The sequence below is a fragment of the Hemibagrus wyckioides genome, linkage group LG08, assembly GCF_019097595.1.
Source record: "Hemibagrus wyckioides isolate EC202008001 linkage group LG08, SWU_Hwy_1.0, whole genome shotgun sequence".
Taxonomy (NCBI): Eukaryota; Metazoa; Chordata; class Actinopteri; order Siluriformes; family Bagridae; genus Hemibagrus; species Hemibagrus wyckioides.
The window spans coordinates 20,024,237-20,040,386 of record NC_080717.1 but is presented as its reverse complement, the minus strand read 5'-3'; the positions used below and the strand labels follow the sequence as shown (position 1 = coordinate 20,040,386).

At 40.0% G+C, this 16,150-nt stretch overlaps 2 protein-coding genes across 3 annotated transcripts; one reads left to right on the top strand and one right to left on the bottom strand.

The window, feature by feature from the left end:
* Window positions 1-79: 79 nt before the first annotated feature.
* On the top strand, window positions 80-4,850 carry gpr137 (G protein-coupled receptor 137). 2 transcript variants are annotated; one of them, XM_058397692.1, is made up of 8 exons: window positions 80-195; window positions 665-1,376; window positions 1,461-1,510; window positions 1,636-1,876; window positions 3,269-3,418; window positions 3,522-3,650; window positions 4,110-4,225; window positions 4,387-4,850. In XM_058397692.1, exons 2-8 carry the CDS (start codon window positions 1,014-1,016, stop codon window positions 4,478-4,480), a joined length of 1,143 nt encoding a protein of 380 aa, XP_058253675.1. In that variant the 5' UTR covers window positions 80-195; window positions 665-1,013; the 3' UTR covers window positions 4,481-4,850. The 2 variants fall into 2 exon arrangements, with proteins under 2 accessions (XP_058253675.1, XP_058253674.1); XM_058397691.1 differs by having other exon boundaries at window positions 131-283.
* Window positions 4,851-4,946: 96 nt separating this feature from the next.
* On the bottom strand, window positions 4,947-14,748 carry syvn1 (synovial apoptosis inhibitor 1, synoviolin). Its single transcript, XM_058397690.1, has 16 exons — window positions 14,539-14,748; window positions 13,098-13,236; window positions 12,110-12,202; window positions 11,841-11,993; window positions 11,527-11,575; window positions 11,084-11,187; window positions 9,531-9,657; window positions 9,337-9,436; window positions 8,512-8,577; window positions 8,316-8,432; window positions 8,041-8,201; window positions 7,782-7,937; window positions 7,235-7,384; window positions 5,966-6,149; window positions 5,777-5,862; window positions 4,947-5,674 (listed from the first exon to the last, which is right to left on the bottom strand). The coding sequence occupies exons 2-16, from the start codon at window positions 13,227-13,229 to the stop codon at window positions 5,505-5,507; spliced, it is 1,848 nt and encodes a 615-aa protein (XP_058253673.1). The 5' UTR covers window positions 13,230-13,236; window positions 14,539-14,748; the 3' UTR covers window positions 4,947-5,504.
* Window positions 14,749-16,150: the final 1,402 nt, after the last annotated feature.

Here is a 16,150-nt window from a genome sequence, read left to right as displayed (position 1 = left end):
AAAGTGGTTGTCGTTTTTAACTCTATTCTGTTCTATAAAAAAAAGGAGAAGTATACCTCACAGTTCCGCTAGATGGCGCAACAATAACACCCAGAAATCTGTGCCGTGGGTTTCAGGTTGAAGTGAAAACCCCGAGGAAGTAGACTGCACTTCAGTGTGACAGCTGACTTTCACCAACCTGTAGCTAAAGGCACGGTGAGATTGTTTCATATTAAACTTTTGTTTGATAACAACAGCAAATACTTTCACCCGACATTTTCTCTTCCGGTGTTTGCGTGACTCGGTAAAGCTTTTTGTTTCATATCAGTTTGCGGAGAGCTTGTTTTCATCTTAGCAAAGTTAGCTTAATAGTTGTAGCAATCTAGCTAGCTGTGTTTACTGCAGTTGTTGTTGTTGTTGTTAGTGTTGTAGATAACAGAAGTTAATATATCGAGCTAACTTTTCCAGAGATCGATTAAAGCTTGATCGCAAAGAAAATGATAAACAGTGTTCGTAGTAAACAGCTAGTTGTGAGTTGTTTTTTCTAGTAAAGCGTTATGCTGATATTGTGCGAGGTTGTGTTGTTAATGTCACGAGAGTAACGTTACACTTTCGTTTCATCTCTTCCACAGTGCTGTCAGAGTCGTTATTGATTATTTCAAGTGTTTTATCTTTACTTTTACAGGTTTGGACCTGAACTTTGCTTGGCTCTGATCTTTGGTCCATCGCCTCTGTCTTGAAAGTCTTGTATCAACACAGCTTGTTGTGCTCCAGACAGCAATGTGAACCACTGTTTAGGATATAGATCCTATCTTCAGCATTCCTTGGATATCTAACGGACATGATTCATCTCTCTTGAGTTAAAATAATAATAATAAAAACAAATAAGATCAGACATTTAAAGGCTTCTCAGAGCTATGAACCAAATATTTCTTTTTTACTGAGTGCTTTTTTGTGCACTTCTCTGTTTGGATTTCTCATATTCATTTAGTTTATATATCGCTCCTTAGATTTGGTTGATTTCTCTTTATGCCATGGAGGTTACACCACCCAACTCTTCCATTCCTCCACCTTTCCCAATAAGGCCAGCCATGGCTCCATCCGTACAGCTTGGAGTCACTGTACTTTACACTTGCTTGTATGGAGCTCTGTTCTGGATCGTATACATCCAGCTCTGGTTGTTGTTGTTATATCGCCATAAGAGATGGAGCTACCAGAGTGTTTTTCTATTCCTCTGCCTGTTTTGGGCAGCCCTTCGTACTACGCTGTTTTCTTTTTACTTTGGTAATGCTGTCGCTGCCAACCACCTGCCAACTCCAATATACTGGCTCCTCTACTGTTGCCCAGTGTGCCTCCAATTCTTTACTCTGAGCCTCATCAATCTCTATTTTACACAGGTAAGGCATATGCAAACATTCTAAAGTATCCCTTATTTCTGCTTTGAATGATGTTTCAGTTTTTGTATTGTCATATGTTAACAGGTCTTGCTCAAAGTTAGAGACTTACTTAGTATCGAACCCAGGAGAGGGCTGTGAGTAACTTTATTATTTTGTTCTTTTTTTTAAAAAAAAAAAAGCTGCCTTAGTAAATGTGTGACCCTTGATGACTAAATTTTTAAGGCTCCTATTTTAACAGGTTTTTTTTTCTCTCTCTCAGGCTTTTGGCCCGCTGTGCATATGCAGCCATGAGTGTGATCTTCTTGTGTGTCAATCTGGTGTGTGCCAGCCTTGGGGAGCGAGGGGACACAGGTGCGGCCAGGAACAAAACGTGGACACTGGTTCTAGTTCGCGTCTTGGTAAATGACCTCCTTTTCATCATCGAGGCTGTGTGCCTGGCCGCTACACTGCTGCTCCTGACCCGATTCTCTCCCACTACCAGCCCTTATTTAGACAGTAAGGTACAATAATATAATCACTGTGTATGCATGTTTGAAAGGGTTGCTATAATAATAATAATGTTGACCTAGGAGCAGTTTTGAATTTACTGACAACATACACTATATTGCCAAAAGTATTCGCTCACCTGCCTTGACTCGCATATGAACTTAAGTGACATCCCATTCCTAATCCATAGGGTTCAATATGACGTCGGTCCACCCTTTGCAGCTATAATAGCTTCAACTCTTCTGGGAAGGCTGTCCACAAGGTTTAGGAATGTGTTTATGGGAATTTTTGACCATTCTTCCAGAAGCGCATTTGTGAGGTCACACACTGATGTTGGACGAGAAGGCCTGGCTCTCAGTCTCCGCTCTAATTCATCCCAAAGGTGTTCTATCGGGTTGAGGTCAGGACTCTGTGCAGGCCAGTCAAGTTCATCCACACCAGACTCTGTCATCCATGTCTTTATGGACCTTGCTTTGTGCACTGGTGCACAGTCATGTTGGAAGAGGAGGGGGCCAGCTCCAAACTGTTCCCACAAAGTTGGGAGCATGGAATTGTCCAAAATGTCTTGGTATGCTGAAGCATTCAGAGTTCCTTTCACTGGAACTAAGGGGCCAATCCCAGCTCCTGAAAAACAACCCCACACCATAATCCCCCCTCCACCAAACTTTACACTTGGCACAATGCAGTCAGACAAGTACCGTTCTCCTGGCGACCGCCAAACCCAGACTCGTCCATCAGATTGCCAGATGGAGAAGCGCGATTCGTCACTCCAGAGAACGCGTCTCCACTGCTCTAGAGTCCAGTGGCGGCGTGCTTTACACCACTGCATCCGACGCTTTGCATTGCACTTGGTGATGTATGGCTTGGATGCAGCTGCTCGGCCATGGAAACCCATTCCATGAAGCTCTCTGCGCACTGTTCTTGAGCTAATCTGAAGGCCACATGAAGTTTGGAGGTCTGTAGCGATTGACTCTACAGAAAGTTGGCGACCTCTTCACACTATGCGCCTCGGCATCCGCTGACCCCGCTCCGTCAGTTTACATGGCCTACCACTTCGATGGCTGAGTTGCTGTCGTTCCCAAACACTTCCACGTTCTTATAATACAGCTGACAGTTGACTGTGGAATATTTAGGAGCGAGGAAATTTCACGACTGGATTTGTTGCACAGGTGGCATCCTATCACAGTTCCACGCTGGAATTCACTGAGCTCCTGAGAGCGACCCATTCTTTCACAAATGTTTGTAAAAACAGTCTGCATGCCTAGGTGCTTGATTTTATACACCTGTGGCCATGGAAGTGATTGGAACACCTGATTCTGATTATTTGGATGGGTGAGCGAATACTTTTGGCAATATAGTGTATTTTGTGTCCATCTACAGTTCATTGTACTTTTTTTGTATTGCAGGGTACAGGCCTTTGGAGAACAGCTGTGCTGGGAGCAGGTGTGATCCTTCTTTTCTTCAGCAGAGCATGCTATAACCTTACTGTACTCATCTTGTCACAGAAATACCATATGGAGTCCTTCGACTATGACTGGTACAACATCTCAGATCAGGTATAGAGGCTTGAAGTGTTTATGAAGTAAAATCATGATGGAAATGTACTCATATATTGTGGAGAGTCATGTTTACTTCTCTTTTTTTTTGTTCCCCCCTAAGGCTGATCTTCGTAATGATCTAGGAGACATGGGCTACATTATTTTCGGAGCTATTCTATTCATATGGGAGCTCCTGCCCACAAGCCTGCTCATTCTCATCTTCAGAGTGCCTCGTCCTCCTAAAGAAATGGTTAGCTCTTCTTCTGTTAACAGACCTAGTAATAGCAGGCCTTGCTGCCTTAATGAATTTTGCATAGGATCTCTGCATTTTAACACTGGAGTAAAAAAAAAGGTAAGTTTTAATCACTCAAATTAATGGCAGAAGAATCAATCATCATCTGACTCTCATTAGATAATTGGAAATTGTATGGGTGTCTTGAACTCTCTGCTATTACCTGGCACCTACTAGAAGCACTCCATCCTTCCCTCCCCATTTCTAATGTCAGTTTTCATTTCAACTCAGTTTTTCCGGTTGAAAGATGGGGCAGAATACAGATATTCTAGTGTGTACTGTCTAGCATTTTTAATCCCTGCCCATTCAGTGCATGTACACATTATTCCCAGTTGGGGTTGGCAGGTCTATAATTGTTTTGTTACGTTAATGCTTTTTTTTTTTAAAAAATCAGATGTAAATTTGAATGCTTTCCAGAAGTGTAGTCCTGTTATCACTACAAGGGCCTCACGCTCATATTTCTTTGACGATCCACGAGGGATAGATGGCGACGCAAGTGCTTCTTGGTCACACAGCATACGCCCTAATAGCAGGTATAGTACCACTGATGATTAAGCAATGCCGTCACACTCCTCCTTTTACCAGTAATGAGTGAATGTTTGTGCAGCCTCCATAATGCCTTCAAGGTAGATGTATAGTAAGAGTAAACAAAGTAAAGGGATAAATACTAAAACACGTTTTGTATTCCCAACAGCTGGTTTGGCTCCAGCGAGACGACTCCGCTGTTGTTCAACAGGGCAGATCAGACAAACCAGCATCACACTCTCTACTCCACACCCCAAACCTGAGCACTCCAGAGCATGGTTTTTTAGGATGTGACATTGAATATTCTCAGGCAATAATGCATCAGTACCTCTGCCTATGAAGTCTAATAGGTCATCTTTGCACTGAAACCTAGTGAACATGCTAGCACATTCCATTTCTTAATAACTTAATAACTATAGCAGCATTTTAAGGAGTATCTATTCTGTTTACATAAATAAGGACCACTAAAGGACTTTTTTTTAAAAAAAAAAGAAAGGATATCATAAGTCATATTAGCAATGTTGACTGCAGTGCTTAATGTGCAAGTGGTTTTTCAGAATGAGGGATTTTCATTTTAAATGCTTTTAATACGAACAATTTCACTTTTTTTTGGCTGTATTTTAATGCTTTAATTTAATTGCATTGTAACATAAGATTCCTAAAAATTAGCATATGTTATTACTAAGTATTTTTACATTATCTGGTCTTGTGGAATTAAAAAAAACAAACTGAGTTTAATGATTGATTTATTCTGCATTATTTACAGATCTTCCTATTAAAATACTTTATACAGTATGTACAGTTTGTTAATTTATGCCAAACTTGATGGTAAATTCTCCCCATCAAAGCAAAGATCAGATCTGAAGAAAAGAGCTAGAAATAATCAAACAATACAAAAAAAAAAAAAATCTGTCTTGAACAAAAAATTCTTACTATTTCAATGTTCATTTTGTGGGCTTGCAGAAAAATGTCAAAGACTATACTGAAAATAAGGAAGAAAAAAAACCCAAAAAGAACCACAAACTATGGACGTTAAAAAGACTTTGCCTTGGATGTATTATTAATTCCGCATATATTAATGTGGAATCCACTGTGAATCTCCTATATAACTTAGTCATCCTTTGGAAGGAAGTGTCTTTACATGCTGCACTGAATATCTGAGCAACATAAGAGCCCACAACCCGACATCTCAAGCACCCAAAGTGCCAAAGCAGGGTACATGAGGTGAATTTCTACTGTATAAAGTCCTTTGTCAGAAATGCAATGCCTGGACTACTAGATGGATAATCAGTGATCCAGAGGCGGCGTGGTGTCCAGCTTGCGTAGGCGGCGACGTCTCAGTTCAGCAGCGCTCGGCTCTCCGTCCACCTCTGCCTCATCTTCCTCCTTCTCCTTCTTTTCAACTCCTGTGGTAGAGTCCGGTTGGGAAAAGCCTGTAGCTCCATTGACAGGACCAGCTATAGGGATAAAAAAAAAAAAAAGATATTTAATATATGCATCAATATTTAAGGATTTAGTTGCTGATGTGCAAGCACAAGAGTTGACTAATTCGTCCTCACTGATTTGTGTTCCATTCTCTTGGCTGGAAGCTTCAGTTTTGCCTGATCCACTTGCTTCACCAGTGCTGCTCTCTGCTCGTGGAGGACTGGTGAAGAGCAGAGGAAAGGAAAGAAGGATGCAATTCATGAGTACCTTCTGTTGTAGTTGTGTATCATCTTTTTGAATTCCATCGAAAGGAAATGATGTACCTGAGTGTAGCGACAGTAGTGAGGTAGTGGTGGATATTAAGCATGGCAGCATCCAGCAGTGTGTGGATGTTCTGAAGGCACTGCAGTCTGGCCTCCAGACCACGGCGGCCTTCCTGCTCCAACTCCCTCAGTTCTTCCTCTGACATTGTGGACAGAGATGGTGGGGGAGGAGGCATTGTTGACACTAACGGACAAATAAAGGGACAAAGGAGCTCAGATTAAGGGCTGGCATTAAGTTGAAGTTTATATGTTAAATCTATTAAGATACGCTATATTGCCAAAAGTTTTGGGACACCCCTCCAAATCATTGCTTTTCAGGGGTTGGGCTTGACCCCTTAGTTCCAGTGAAAGGAGCTCTTAATGCTTCAGCATACCAAGACATTTTGGACAATTTCATGCTACCAACTTTGTAAGAACAGTTTGGGGATGACCCCTTCCTGTACCAACATGACTGCACACCAGTCCATAAAGACATGGATGAGCAAGTTTGGTGTGGAGGAACTTGACTGACCTCTACCCAATAGAATATCTTAAAGCGGAGATTGTGAGCCAGGCCTTCTCAACCATCATCAGTGCCTGACCTCACAAATGCGCTTCTAGAGGAATGGTCAAAAATTCCAATAACATACTCCTAAACCTTGTGGAAAGCCTTCCCAGAAGATCTGAAGCTGTTATAGCTGCAAAGGATGGACCAACTCCATATTACATTCATATGCAGGTAAAGGCAAGTGTCCCAAAACTTTTGGCAATATAAGTGTATCTTAGTAACAGTAGTTCCAAGTAAAGCCTAAGAGATATTGTTTCAATCTTGATTATTTACATTACATTACATAAAAGAACAGATTTTTAAGTTTATTTCTTCAGTTCAGTCGTTTGACATATTACCACCAGACAGTATTTATTCATTCATCTTCAGTAACCCTGTATCCTGGTCATGGTCACAGTGGTTTAAAAGCTTATCACAGGAACATTTAGATTTACGCCTAAAGGCAATTTCCTGTAGCTAATCCATCTACTGCCATGCTTTTGGCAGGTCAGAGGAAACCTAAACAGACACAGAGGAAACATGCAAAACTCCACCTAGACCGTAAACTGAGTTCAGGATCAAAATAGAGATGAGCCAACAAAGCCACTGTGCTTTCACCAGACATAATGCCTTCACAGTAAGTGCTAACAATCATAAACCCATAAATAGCATGCTTTGAGTATAAACCAGCTTGGTAGGTTTTGATTGTCATGAGATTGCACGTAAAGCTAGTTCATACTCACTGAAAGGTGGAGGAGGAGGCATGGGCAGCCATGGTGCTGACGGAAATGGAGGTGGCATAGAAAAGGGGAATCCGGGCACTCCAGCCACGGGAGCTGCTGCAGCAGCAGCACCATCTGTACCAGTCTGGCTCGAGCTGCTTGCTCCTGATTCTGCACATTCAGTGTGTAAAAATGGCATTCATAAAAAAAATGGTTAACAATGATGCAACTTTCACTTTACCTTGTTTTATCAAATGCACCAAAACCAGCCAGCAATTAAAATTAAAATGATGCATTAATTAGCCTTATAATTTGTGTGTAACACAAACTAGTCTAAACCTAGGTGATCATTTCTCAGAGTGGTGTCCTGGAAACACCACGGATCCATGACACACAGCTAAAGTTCCTAATGATGGAGGAACTCATCAGCTACTAATAAGTGATGAGTTACTTAATTGCTGTGGTTATGGACCTAAATAACTAGTTACTTGAAATGAACAGGTTTTAAAATAGGCCAGTCTGTTATCTCATCTTCTAAAGTGTAGTAAACAGAAGATAATGCTCTCACCTGCCCCTGATGTTTGGATTGCATCTGCACTGGTCTGTGGTGTGGTGGAGGCTGCCTGAGCAGCAGGAGGAGCAGCAGCAGGAGGAACTGCACCAGGGAAGGGAGCCCAAAAAGGGAAAAGGCCTGGGGGGAATTGGGGCATCACACCTGGAGCAACTGAAAAGATTACACACAAATGTTAAAAGAGAATGCATTAAACATTGGTTAATAATAATAATAATAATAATAATGACTGTATAAATCAGAGGACCGAACTTACCATTAGCAGCCGGGGGAGCAGGAGCATTAGCTGGAGCTGCTGGAGCAGCAGGGGGTGCTGGGGCAGCAGGGGCGGGAGTGGTATTTGGCTGTGAAGCGCGCAGAACATCCATACGGCACGTCGGACATGTCTGTTGCCTCTGGAACCATGACCGAAGGCAACTGTGACAAAAAAATATATACAGATTAGACAAGCTATGGAACCATGTGTTTCACTGAACATAACCTTCTGCCATATATGTATATGAGCAAACACAATTAAAAAAAAACAGCAACCTTGAGTGAAAGATGTGGTTGCAGGGCAGCTTCTTGGCTCCAGTTACCATCTCTTCTCGACAGATGATACACACATTGTCAGACGCTTGCAAGTCCTCAGGAGTTGCATCTGGGTAACTACAAAGACCAAGGAGTGTTTCAATACCAAAGTGTATGCAGCCCAGATACGCTTCAAATGTTCTAGAAATTCGCTTACAGTGTGTTCATGTTGCGAATGGCTCGTCGAGACATTATGGCATCTGTTACAGCTTTCTTGAATTGTCTGATATGGAAAAGAAACATTTTTTCATGAAATAAATACATCTTAGTTTCCTGGAGTTCCTTATTTGTGGTTTAAATGCAAATATTGCCGTTTGCAGTAGGAAATGTTTTTATTTTCTGCCAAATGCCATGGTAGAAAATAAAAACTTCCTTTTTTCAGAAAAGGAAGAAAAGGGAAATGACTTTTCTAGTCTAAGGCCACATGTAAAAAGAGAACATACAACAATGTGCAAAAGTCCTTGGCTTAAATGTTTATTTTATGACTTCCTAACATTATTTTTCCAAGAAAAAATGAAATGTTACATGGGTTTACTGACCACGTTTCAGACAGAAATCATAACTAATCTGTCCAGATTTACATACAAAAACAAATATGAGTCTTCATAAGAAATGTGGCAGATTCTCCAAGATGCTAGAAAAACTTACCAGCTAATTTATACCAGCGGTTAAGGTGCTGGATCACTAATCAGAGGATCAGGGTTCAAGCCCCTCAACTACCCAGCTACCACTTCCTAATACGCTGGGAAATGTAAAAATTTCCCTCAGGGATTAACAAAGTTTTCTGATTATACTTAATATTGATTTTAGATTATTACTGATAGTAAGTGTTTTTTGTACAAATGTTAAATTCCCTTATTTTTGCTTTTTACTTTATAGCATTTCTTTGCATGTGCCCATGACTTTTTCCCAGTACTCCCTATCCAAATAACAAAGGACACAACTGCAAATTCAGAAAGAATGAGACTCCATATTAGCTCACCTCATTGCGAGATACATGGGTCGAATGGCAAACAGAGGGAAGGTGTGCACTTTGATCATTATGGTCATGAACGCCATGTACAGCAGCACCTTAATAAAGCCTGCAGGTTAGAAATGACACCATGTGTGAAGGTGTGAGAGGACATGTTTATCTATGCTTTTGCATGCTATACTGTTCAAAGAAAAACATCCCACCTGTAAAGAGCTCTGTGTAAAGCATGTAGACGGCTTTATTTTCCCACGGGTTCTCACTCTGGAGGTCAATGGTGTGCAGGGTGTATTTAATGAAGGTGGTGAGAACCATGGTCATCAGAATTGCATACTGAAAGGGATCAGAGTGAGAAAGAGAAAGAAATAAAGAAAACAAGGCAGAGAGAAGGAGTCACATGTTTCTGGATTGAACTGTGCAATAAAATACAAGGACAGGGCTTCCCAAAACTGGGAGTCGTGACCCCGAGTTGGGTTGCTTGATTTAAAATTGGGGTCACAACCCACAATCACTTTTATCTCACTAATGACAAATGATTTTGATGTTATTTGAAAAATGTTACAGGGAAGTCACATTGAGACGAGCGATGTTCAAATGAACAAGTGAAAAGTCTTTTTTACTGTCCTGTATTAGCGTAGTAGAGTAATTACCCTGTCCATCTTCAATTGCTTGTTTATGTTGTACTCTAAGCCGTTACTGACACTGATTTTCCTATTATAGTAGTGTTTACTATTTGAAAACCTTTTCTTCTGAAACACTTTTGCCTTAAAACCTTTGCCTTTTCTCCCAAAGTCTTCTAGATTCGAGATCTATTTCAGCACAAAACAAGTTTTAAGAGACACAGAGCTTGACATTATACATATCACTGTGCATGAAATAGCTAATTATGATTCAGCTGGACTTAAAAACCTGTTAAACTGGAACGTTCTGGCTCGGCCATGCCATCTACATGCACCAAATATGTAGCCACAACATTTCCCACATGACTATTAAATCAGTGCGACAAATAATCTTTTTTTTTTAATTATTTACATCGCAAATACACCGACCAAGCATAACATTATGACCACCTGCCTAATATAGTGTTGGTCCCCCTTTAGCTGCCAAAACAGCCCTGACCTGTCATGCACTGTGTATTCTGACACCTTTCTATCAGAACCAGCATTAACTTCAGCAATTTCAGCAACAGTAGCTCGTCTGTTGGATCGGATCACACAAGCCGGTCTTTGCTCCCCATGTGCATCAATGTGCCTTGGCCACCCATGACCCTGTCCCTGTTCAGAGCTGCAGTTTTGGAGATGCTCTGATTCAGTCGTCCAGCCATCACAATTTGTCCCTTGTCAAACTCGCTCAAATCCTTACTCTTGCCCATTTTTCCTGCTTTTAACACATCAACTTTGAGGACAAAATGTTCATTTGCTGCCTAATATATCCCACCCACTAACATGTGCCATGATGAGGAGATAATCAGTGTTATTCACTTCACCTCTCACTACTCATAATGTCATGCCTCACTGGTGTACACCCATTACCGACATAAACTATGCCTATTGCCTATGAACTATTTCCGGTTGTTTGTCCAAAAAGTCTGGGAAACCCTCAACCAGGAGATGCAGCTGGTAATGTAAGAGTAAAACCATACCTCTAATTCTCTGAATTAGTTAAATGATTGTTTCAGAAAGGTGTCATTGTAAAATAAGTTTCCTTCAGATGGAACTGTATAAGCTTGTGAGAATCTCAAATCGCAAACAAAGCTCACCTCAAATCCGAAAACCAGCTGTACTGAAGCTCCTCTGGTGATGATGCTGTGGCAGGCGTGGTTGACAAACAAGAAGTCTAGTACTCCTAGCAACACCATTAGAGCTGTGCGGTAGGATTAAAAAACAAAACAAAAAAAGTCAACAGCTGAAAAAACATGATGCAATTTCAAGACACGCTTTCCGAATAAGGTCAAAAACCATTGCCTTCATTTCTGAGAGCAGGTGCAGCCTCATTTTGCATAATGCTGAAAGCAGAAATGTAAATATGTTTGCAATCTGAAACCAGATCGTAACAGTTTCAGTTTGCATGACTACTGATGCAAGATATGTTAAGAGTTGTTGTGTGACTCCTAAAATCTTGTAGGAAAAATGCCATCACCATACAGTGTGTTAGTGATCATGTAAACAATTTCAAACAAAATAAATACAATTTTTAACTCACAGAGAACTCTGAAGTGGAAGACCCATGAGATATTTGGACTTCTTTCCATCTATAAAAATAAAGAAATAAAGAAATAAATAATATACTTAATAATAATAATAATAATAATCTCATATATTCATCAATAATTCCTTTCAGGGTCTTACATAAAAAGGATCAAACATTAACACTTAAGAGTATCAAAGCAACAATCTACAACTCAGAAACTATACATGAGCTAAACAAAACATATACACCATTCCAGATTTTTAGGTTTATTATTAAATTTTAAAAAAATCCATGATGAACAATATGTCTAACTCCTGTTTACGTACAAAGTCCACTCTGTCTTCAGCCAGCCAATGAAAGCACTTGAGGAAGAGCAGCAAAGTGAAAAGGGCCACGAAACGGGGGGAGAAGTCGTCCCTGAAGACTGTAAAGGCTAAGCAGGTCTCAGTCACAGCATACCAGGAACGCTCGATCAGGTGCTGGTGGATGGAGGGATGGAGGGACAGAATGAGAAATGCAAGGCTGATGTCACACCTGTGCAGTAAAAACCCAGGCTACACCAGAACCCACTTTACATAGATGCAAACATGCATACCTCCATCTCGGCAGCTCTCAGCTGGCCAAAGAAGACCTTGCGCATGAACTTTCCCAGCAGAAAAACCAACACGAAAGCTTGGATATATAAAACCTGTATAAAAGAGACCAGACTCTTAATATCAGCTCCCTCACATGAACCAGACACGAATTAAGCTATATTCATTTATATTCATATTTAAAAGTAGTCACAGAAAGACAAACAGGATCACTCTTCTGTATGAATACAGAAGATCTCTAATCTTTAAGACTGGTTTTAGACCGTGTAATTATAGCCAGTCTTATTACAAATTATTACTTGTCACACTTTCTGAGATGATCCCATTAAACTCTTGGCTGAATTCTTTAACAGAGTGTGCCCTGAAATATGTTCTCCGTATCAGATTATGCAATGCAATGCAATGGAGGTTATATAATACAACGTGCTATTAATAATAATAATAATAATAATAATAATATAAAAAAACGTTCTGCTTATGGCAGCCATCAGCACGATCAGGGCTTGTGTAGAAAATGGAGTCAGGAACAGGATCATTTCTGTCCATTAGCATGTTATTCATTAAGATTCTTCACAGCTATTACTATATCTGTACTGTAAAATCCTGTGAGACTTAGACGAATGTTACAGCAGTGGTCACACTAAATAAATAAATAAAGACACTGCCAGAAGTCTGTCAGCTGTCTGTGGTCGCAATGGCACTAAATCAGCCGCCACCGAGTGTGTCACACCTCACACTCGAAGATGGCTTGATCTCAACTCAGCACCAAAGAGTTCTTATATGATATGGGTGTTTAGTCTGTGAGAGCAAAAAACAGGCCAGCTTAACTCTAATTTAATGAAATAGAAGTCTCCATGCATTGGAAATAAGTGCTTGTTATGAAAGGCTGTGAAAAACAGAGTAAGTATATAATTATGATGGACTAACTAGCACTCTCATAATGAACTGTGTGATAAAGCAGAGGTAGATGAATGATTTAGATGCACTTACCGCCATGCTCGGACTACTTTTGGTGAGGTATACCACTGTCGGATAGAACTGGTGTTTGAGGAAATAGGCATGAGCCACCACGGCTCCGGTGAGGGCCAGACTAGTGGCCGTTACCAAAGCTGCTCGTACCATGTTTGCACTATAAGAATGGGGAAATGAAACAAACAAAACACAGACCTCAGAAAAACTACACAGGCTTTATCTAAAAAGTGAAATCTACATACAATTAAATGTTTCCTAAACTGTTATGAAAGCAAGACAAAACAGGTAGAACTGACAGTTTGGTCACGTCAACACATCAGTGTATGTTGGATAAACGGCGCCAGTACCAATAAAGCTAATTACGACTCAACAGAAATGCGTTTATATTTCTAAAAAAGCTTATATGTCATCATAACTGTACAGGTTCATTTCACTTATAAACCCATCTAACACACTAACTGAAGAGGAAACATCTTACAGCTCAGTGTGTTCTTAAAACATTTTTAATATTATTATCCTATATTCAGAACCAGTTTTTTATTTTTCGATGACCTGCATTGATATCTTACATCTTCTAATGTTCCTAATAATTAAAACCAAATCTTAGAGAGGATTCCCCAAATGTTTATTTTTTGTTGTTGTTGCTGTTAGAGTTATGTTAGATAGCACTCATAAAAATGACAAGGATGCATTGTATTTTCTTAATTAAACAATAAAGAAATGTTAGAGTTTACATTTGTTCTAGCATTTGGCAGACACCCTTATCCAGGGGTGTCTTACATTTTATCTTATTTTTATACAACTAAGCTATTGAGGGTTAAGGGTCTTGCTCAAGGGCCCAGCAGTGGCAGCTTGGCGGACCTGGGATTCGAGCTCACAACCTTCTGATCATAAGCATGCAATATAAAATACAAGCATGCAATATAAAATACAAGCATGCAATATAAAATATATAACTATAAGAATATCTTCAGGACATCTGGAAAAGACTGACTAACCCCGTGTGATATCTAAAAATTCAGTCTCTCTCGCCATTAGTAAATCCACACCCACTTTGTAGCTGGCAGAATTAAAAGCTTCTTGCTCAGTATCTAATACACAACTGCTGACACAGTATGAAATATAAAGGAAGGTTTTTAAGATGTGTCAGCTAGCTTCAGTTCGGCTTAGAGATCCAGCTGCTTTCACATTAACTACACGCTAGCTAGCAGCTGGAAACTAAAGGCTTAAACTAGTGCACGAGATATTTGGAAGCAACAATAATTAGCTGTTGTTTTTTTTAAATAATGACATTATAATAAATGTAAATTTGACCTGGAGACAAAAAAATATGTCTCACAGACATGATGATCGTAATTTACTTCTAGCACAGGGTGAACTAGCCACACAGCTAACCAGGCTAATCGTAGCACAGCCCGCGAGCTCCTGCAGTGCGGATTGACCTAAACTCCTCTCTTACCGCGCGCTTGTGCTTCAGAGTGCGCAGAAACCGCCGCACCGTGCGCCAAAGTAGCGGAGCTCAGGGCCGGAGCCGACACATACACTACAGCCGCGTCTAAATCCCCATCCAACACGATCGCGTCTCGTTCAACCGACACATATAAGGCTCGCAGTAGCAATCAGACGATTACGTGTTTATTTTTCGCTTGCTCTACAAAAGGCCACCTCACTTCCGCCGCTCCTGCGTGACGTCACCGACAAGCCCCACAAAAACCGTAAATATTAGAAAGCAGCCCTACTACCGTACATCTTTCCCCAATCTGGTCGTCTCGATTTCCTTTGGATCTGCAAGTATAAAATGGATATAAAAATGACCAGCTACTCTCTCAGCTTTTCACAGGCAGGTTCTTTTGGCTTGGTCCCTGATATTTACAAAAAAATATTTTATTTGGAATTATTGTAATGTTCTTTACAAGCATAAGTCCATATTTTTGTCATTGGTTTGACAAAGAACATTCTACTGGTCAGTTAATTAATTCATTCATTCATAAATTCTCAAGCCTTTTTATTTTCCTACAAAGGATTTCTTGATCATTTTTTAGTTTCCTGTCTCGCAAAAGAATTTTCAATAGTCATGAGTGCTATTCCATCAGGTGGAATAGCACCTTACTGAAAGGTACTCATTCATTACTATCAGCCTCCCTTAGCCTGACTGATAACTTCATTGGTAAGCTGTGCTTCAGTTCTCCTGAACAAAAAACAATAATATAACCATTTGCTCATTATTCCAGAAGGATATTGGTCTCCTTACCCTTCTGCTTACTGGAGTAACCCAGTAGGATTTACACTACCGCTCAAACGTTTGGGATCACTCAAATTTTTTTTTACTGTTTTCCAAGGAAACACACACGGAATTAGTCTGAATAGAAAATATCGCAAAAGAACAGGAAATGCTGACAGAGTTCGAAATAATAATTTTGATAGAAATGATGAATGTTTTCTACAAACTTTGACAATTACAGCCTGGGCATTCTAGCTGTCAATTTTTCAAGATAATCTGATGAGATTTCACCCCATGCTTCCTGGAGCATCTCTCACAAGATGTATTGGCTGATGGCGTCTTCCTCCGTAGCTGAAATCAAGCTGAAATATACAAGTGATCCCAAACTTTTGATCTGCTGGACAAAAGTATCCATGCTTCCATATACCTTTTTTTATCCAATAAAGTGAAGAATTTCCTACAAAATAATTCATAAATATTATCCAGCAAGCCGTTACTTAAAAAAAATGTTTCAAAGTGATATGTCCTCCAGTTGCTCTTTCTGTGATGCCTCTGACAAAACTGTTGTTCATTTATTTTGGAATTGTTCTTTTACAACAACGTTTTGGCGAATTTTAGGTCTAAAATTCGATTCGATAAAATTCAATTCCAATTCCGATTCCAAAGAGCTTTTTTTTGGAAGGATGTTGTGTTGGGATTTACTGATTACTGTCCGGCTGAAAAACAACAATTCTTCATAATGTACCTAATTCTTTTATTGGCAAAATTTTACATTCACAAATCTAAATACTCTAACTCCAGACCTCTTTTTGCTGTATTTAAAAATAATTTAAGTGATACCTTTCATTAG

Bases quoted from the DNA above. Each gene is read 5' to 3' on its own strand.
- syvn1 (XM_058397690.1), bottom strand. From the start codon at position 13,229: ATGGTACGAGCAGCTTTGGTAACGGCCACTAGTCTGGCCCTCACCGGA. The intron at 11,188-11,526 runs GTGAGTTAAAAA...CCTACCGCACAG, and splicing joins CTTCCACTTCAGAGTTCTCT to CTCTAATGGTGTTGCTAGGA. The intron at 8,202-8,315 runs GTTGCTGTTTTT...TTTTTGTCACAG, and splicing joins AACCACATCTTTCACTCAAG to TTGCCTTCGGTCATGGTTCC.
- gpr137 (XM_058397692.1), top strand. From the start codon at position 1,014: ATGGAGGTTACACCACCCAACTCTTCCATTCCTCCACCTTTCCCAATA. The intron at 3,419-3,521 runs GTATAGAGGCTT...TTCCCCCCTAAG, and splicing joins GGTACAACATCTCAGATCAG to GCTGATCTTCGTAATGATCT. The intron at 3,651-4,109 runs GTTAGCTCTTCT...AATGCTTTCCAG, and splicing joins CTCGTCCTCCTAAAGAAATG to AAGTGTAGTCCTGTTATCAC.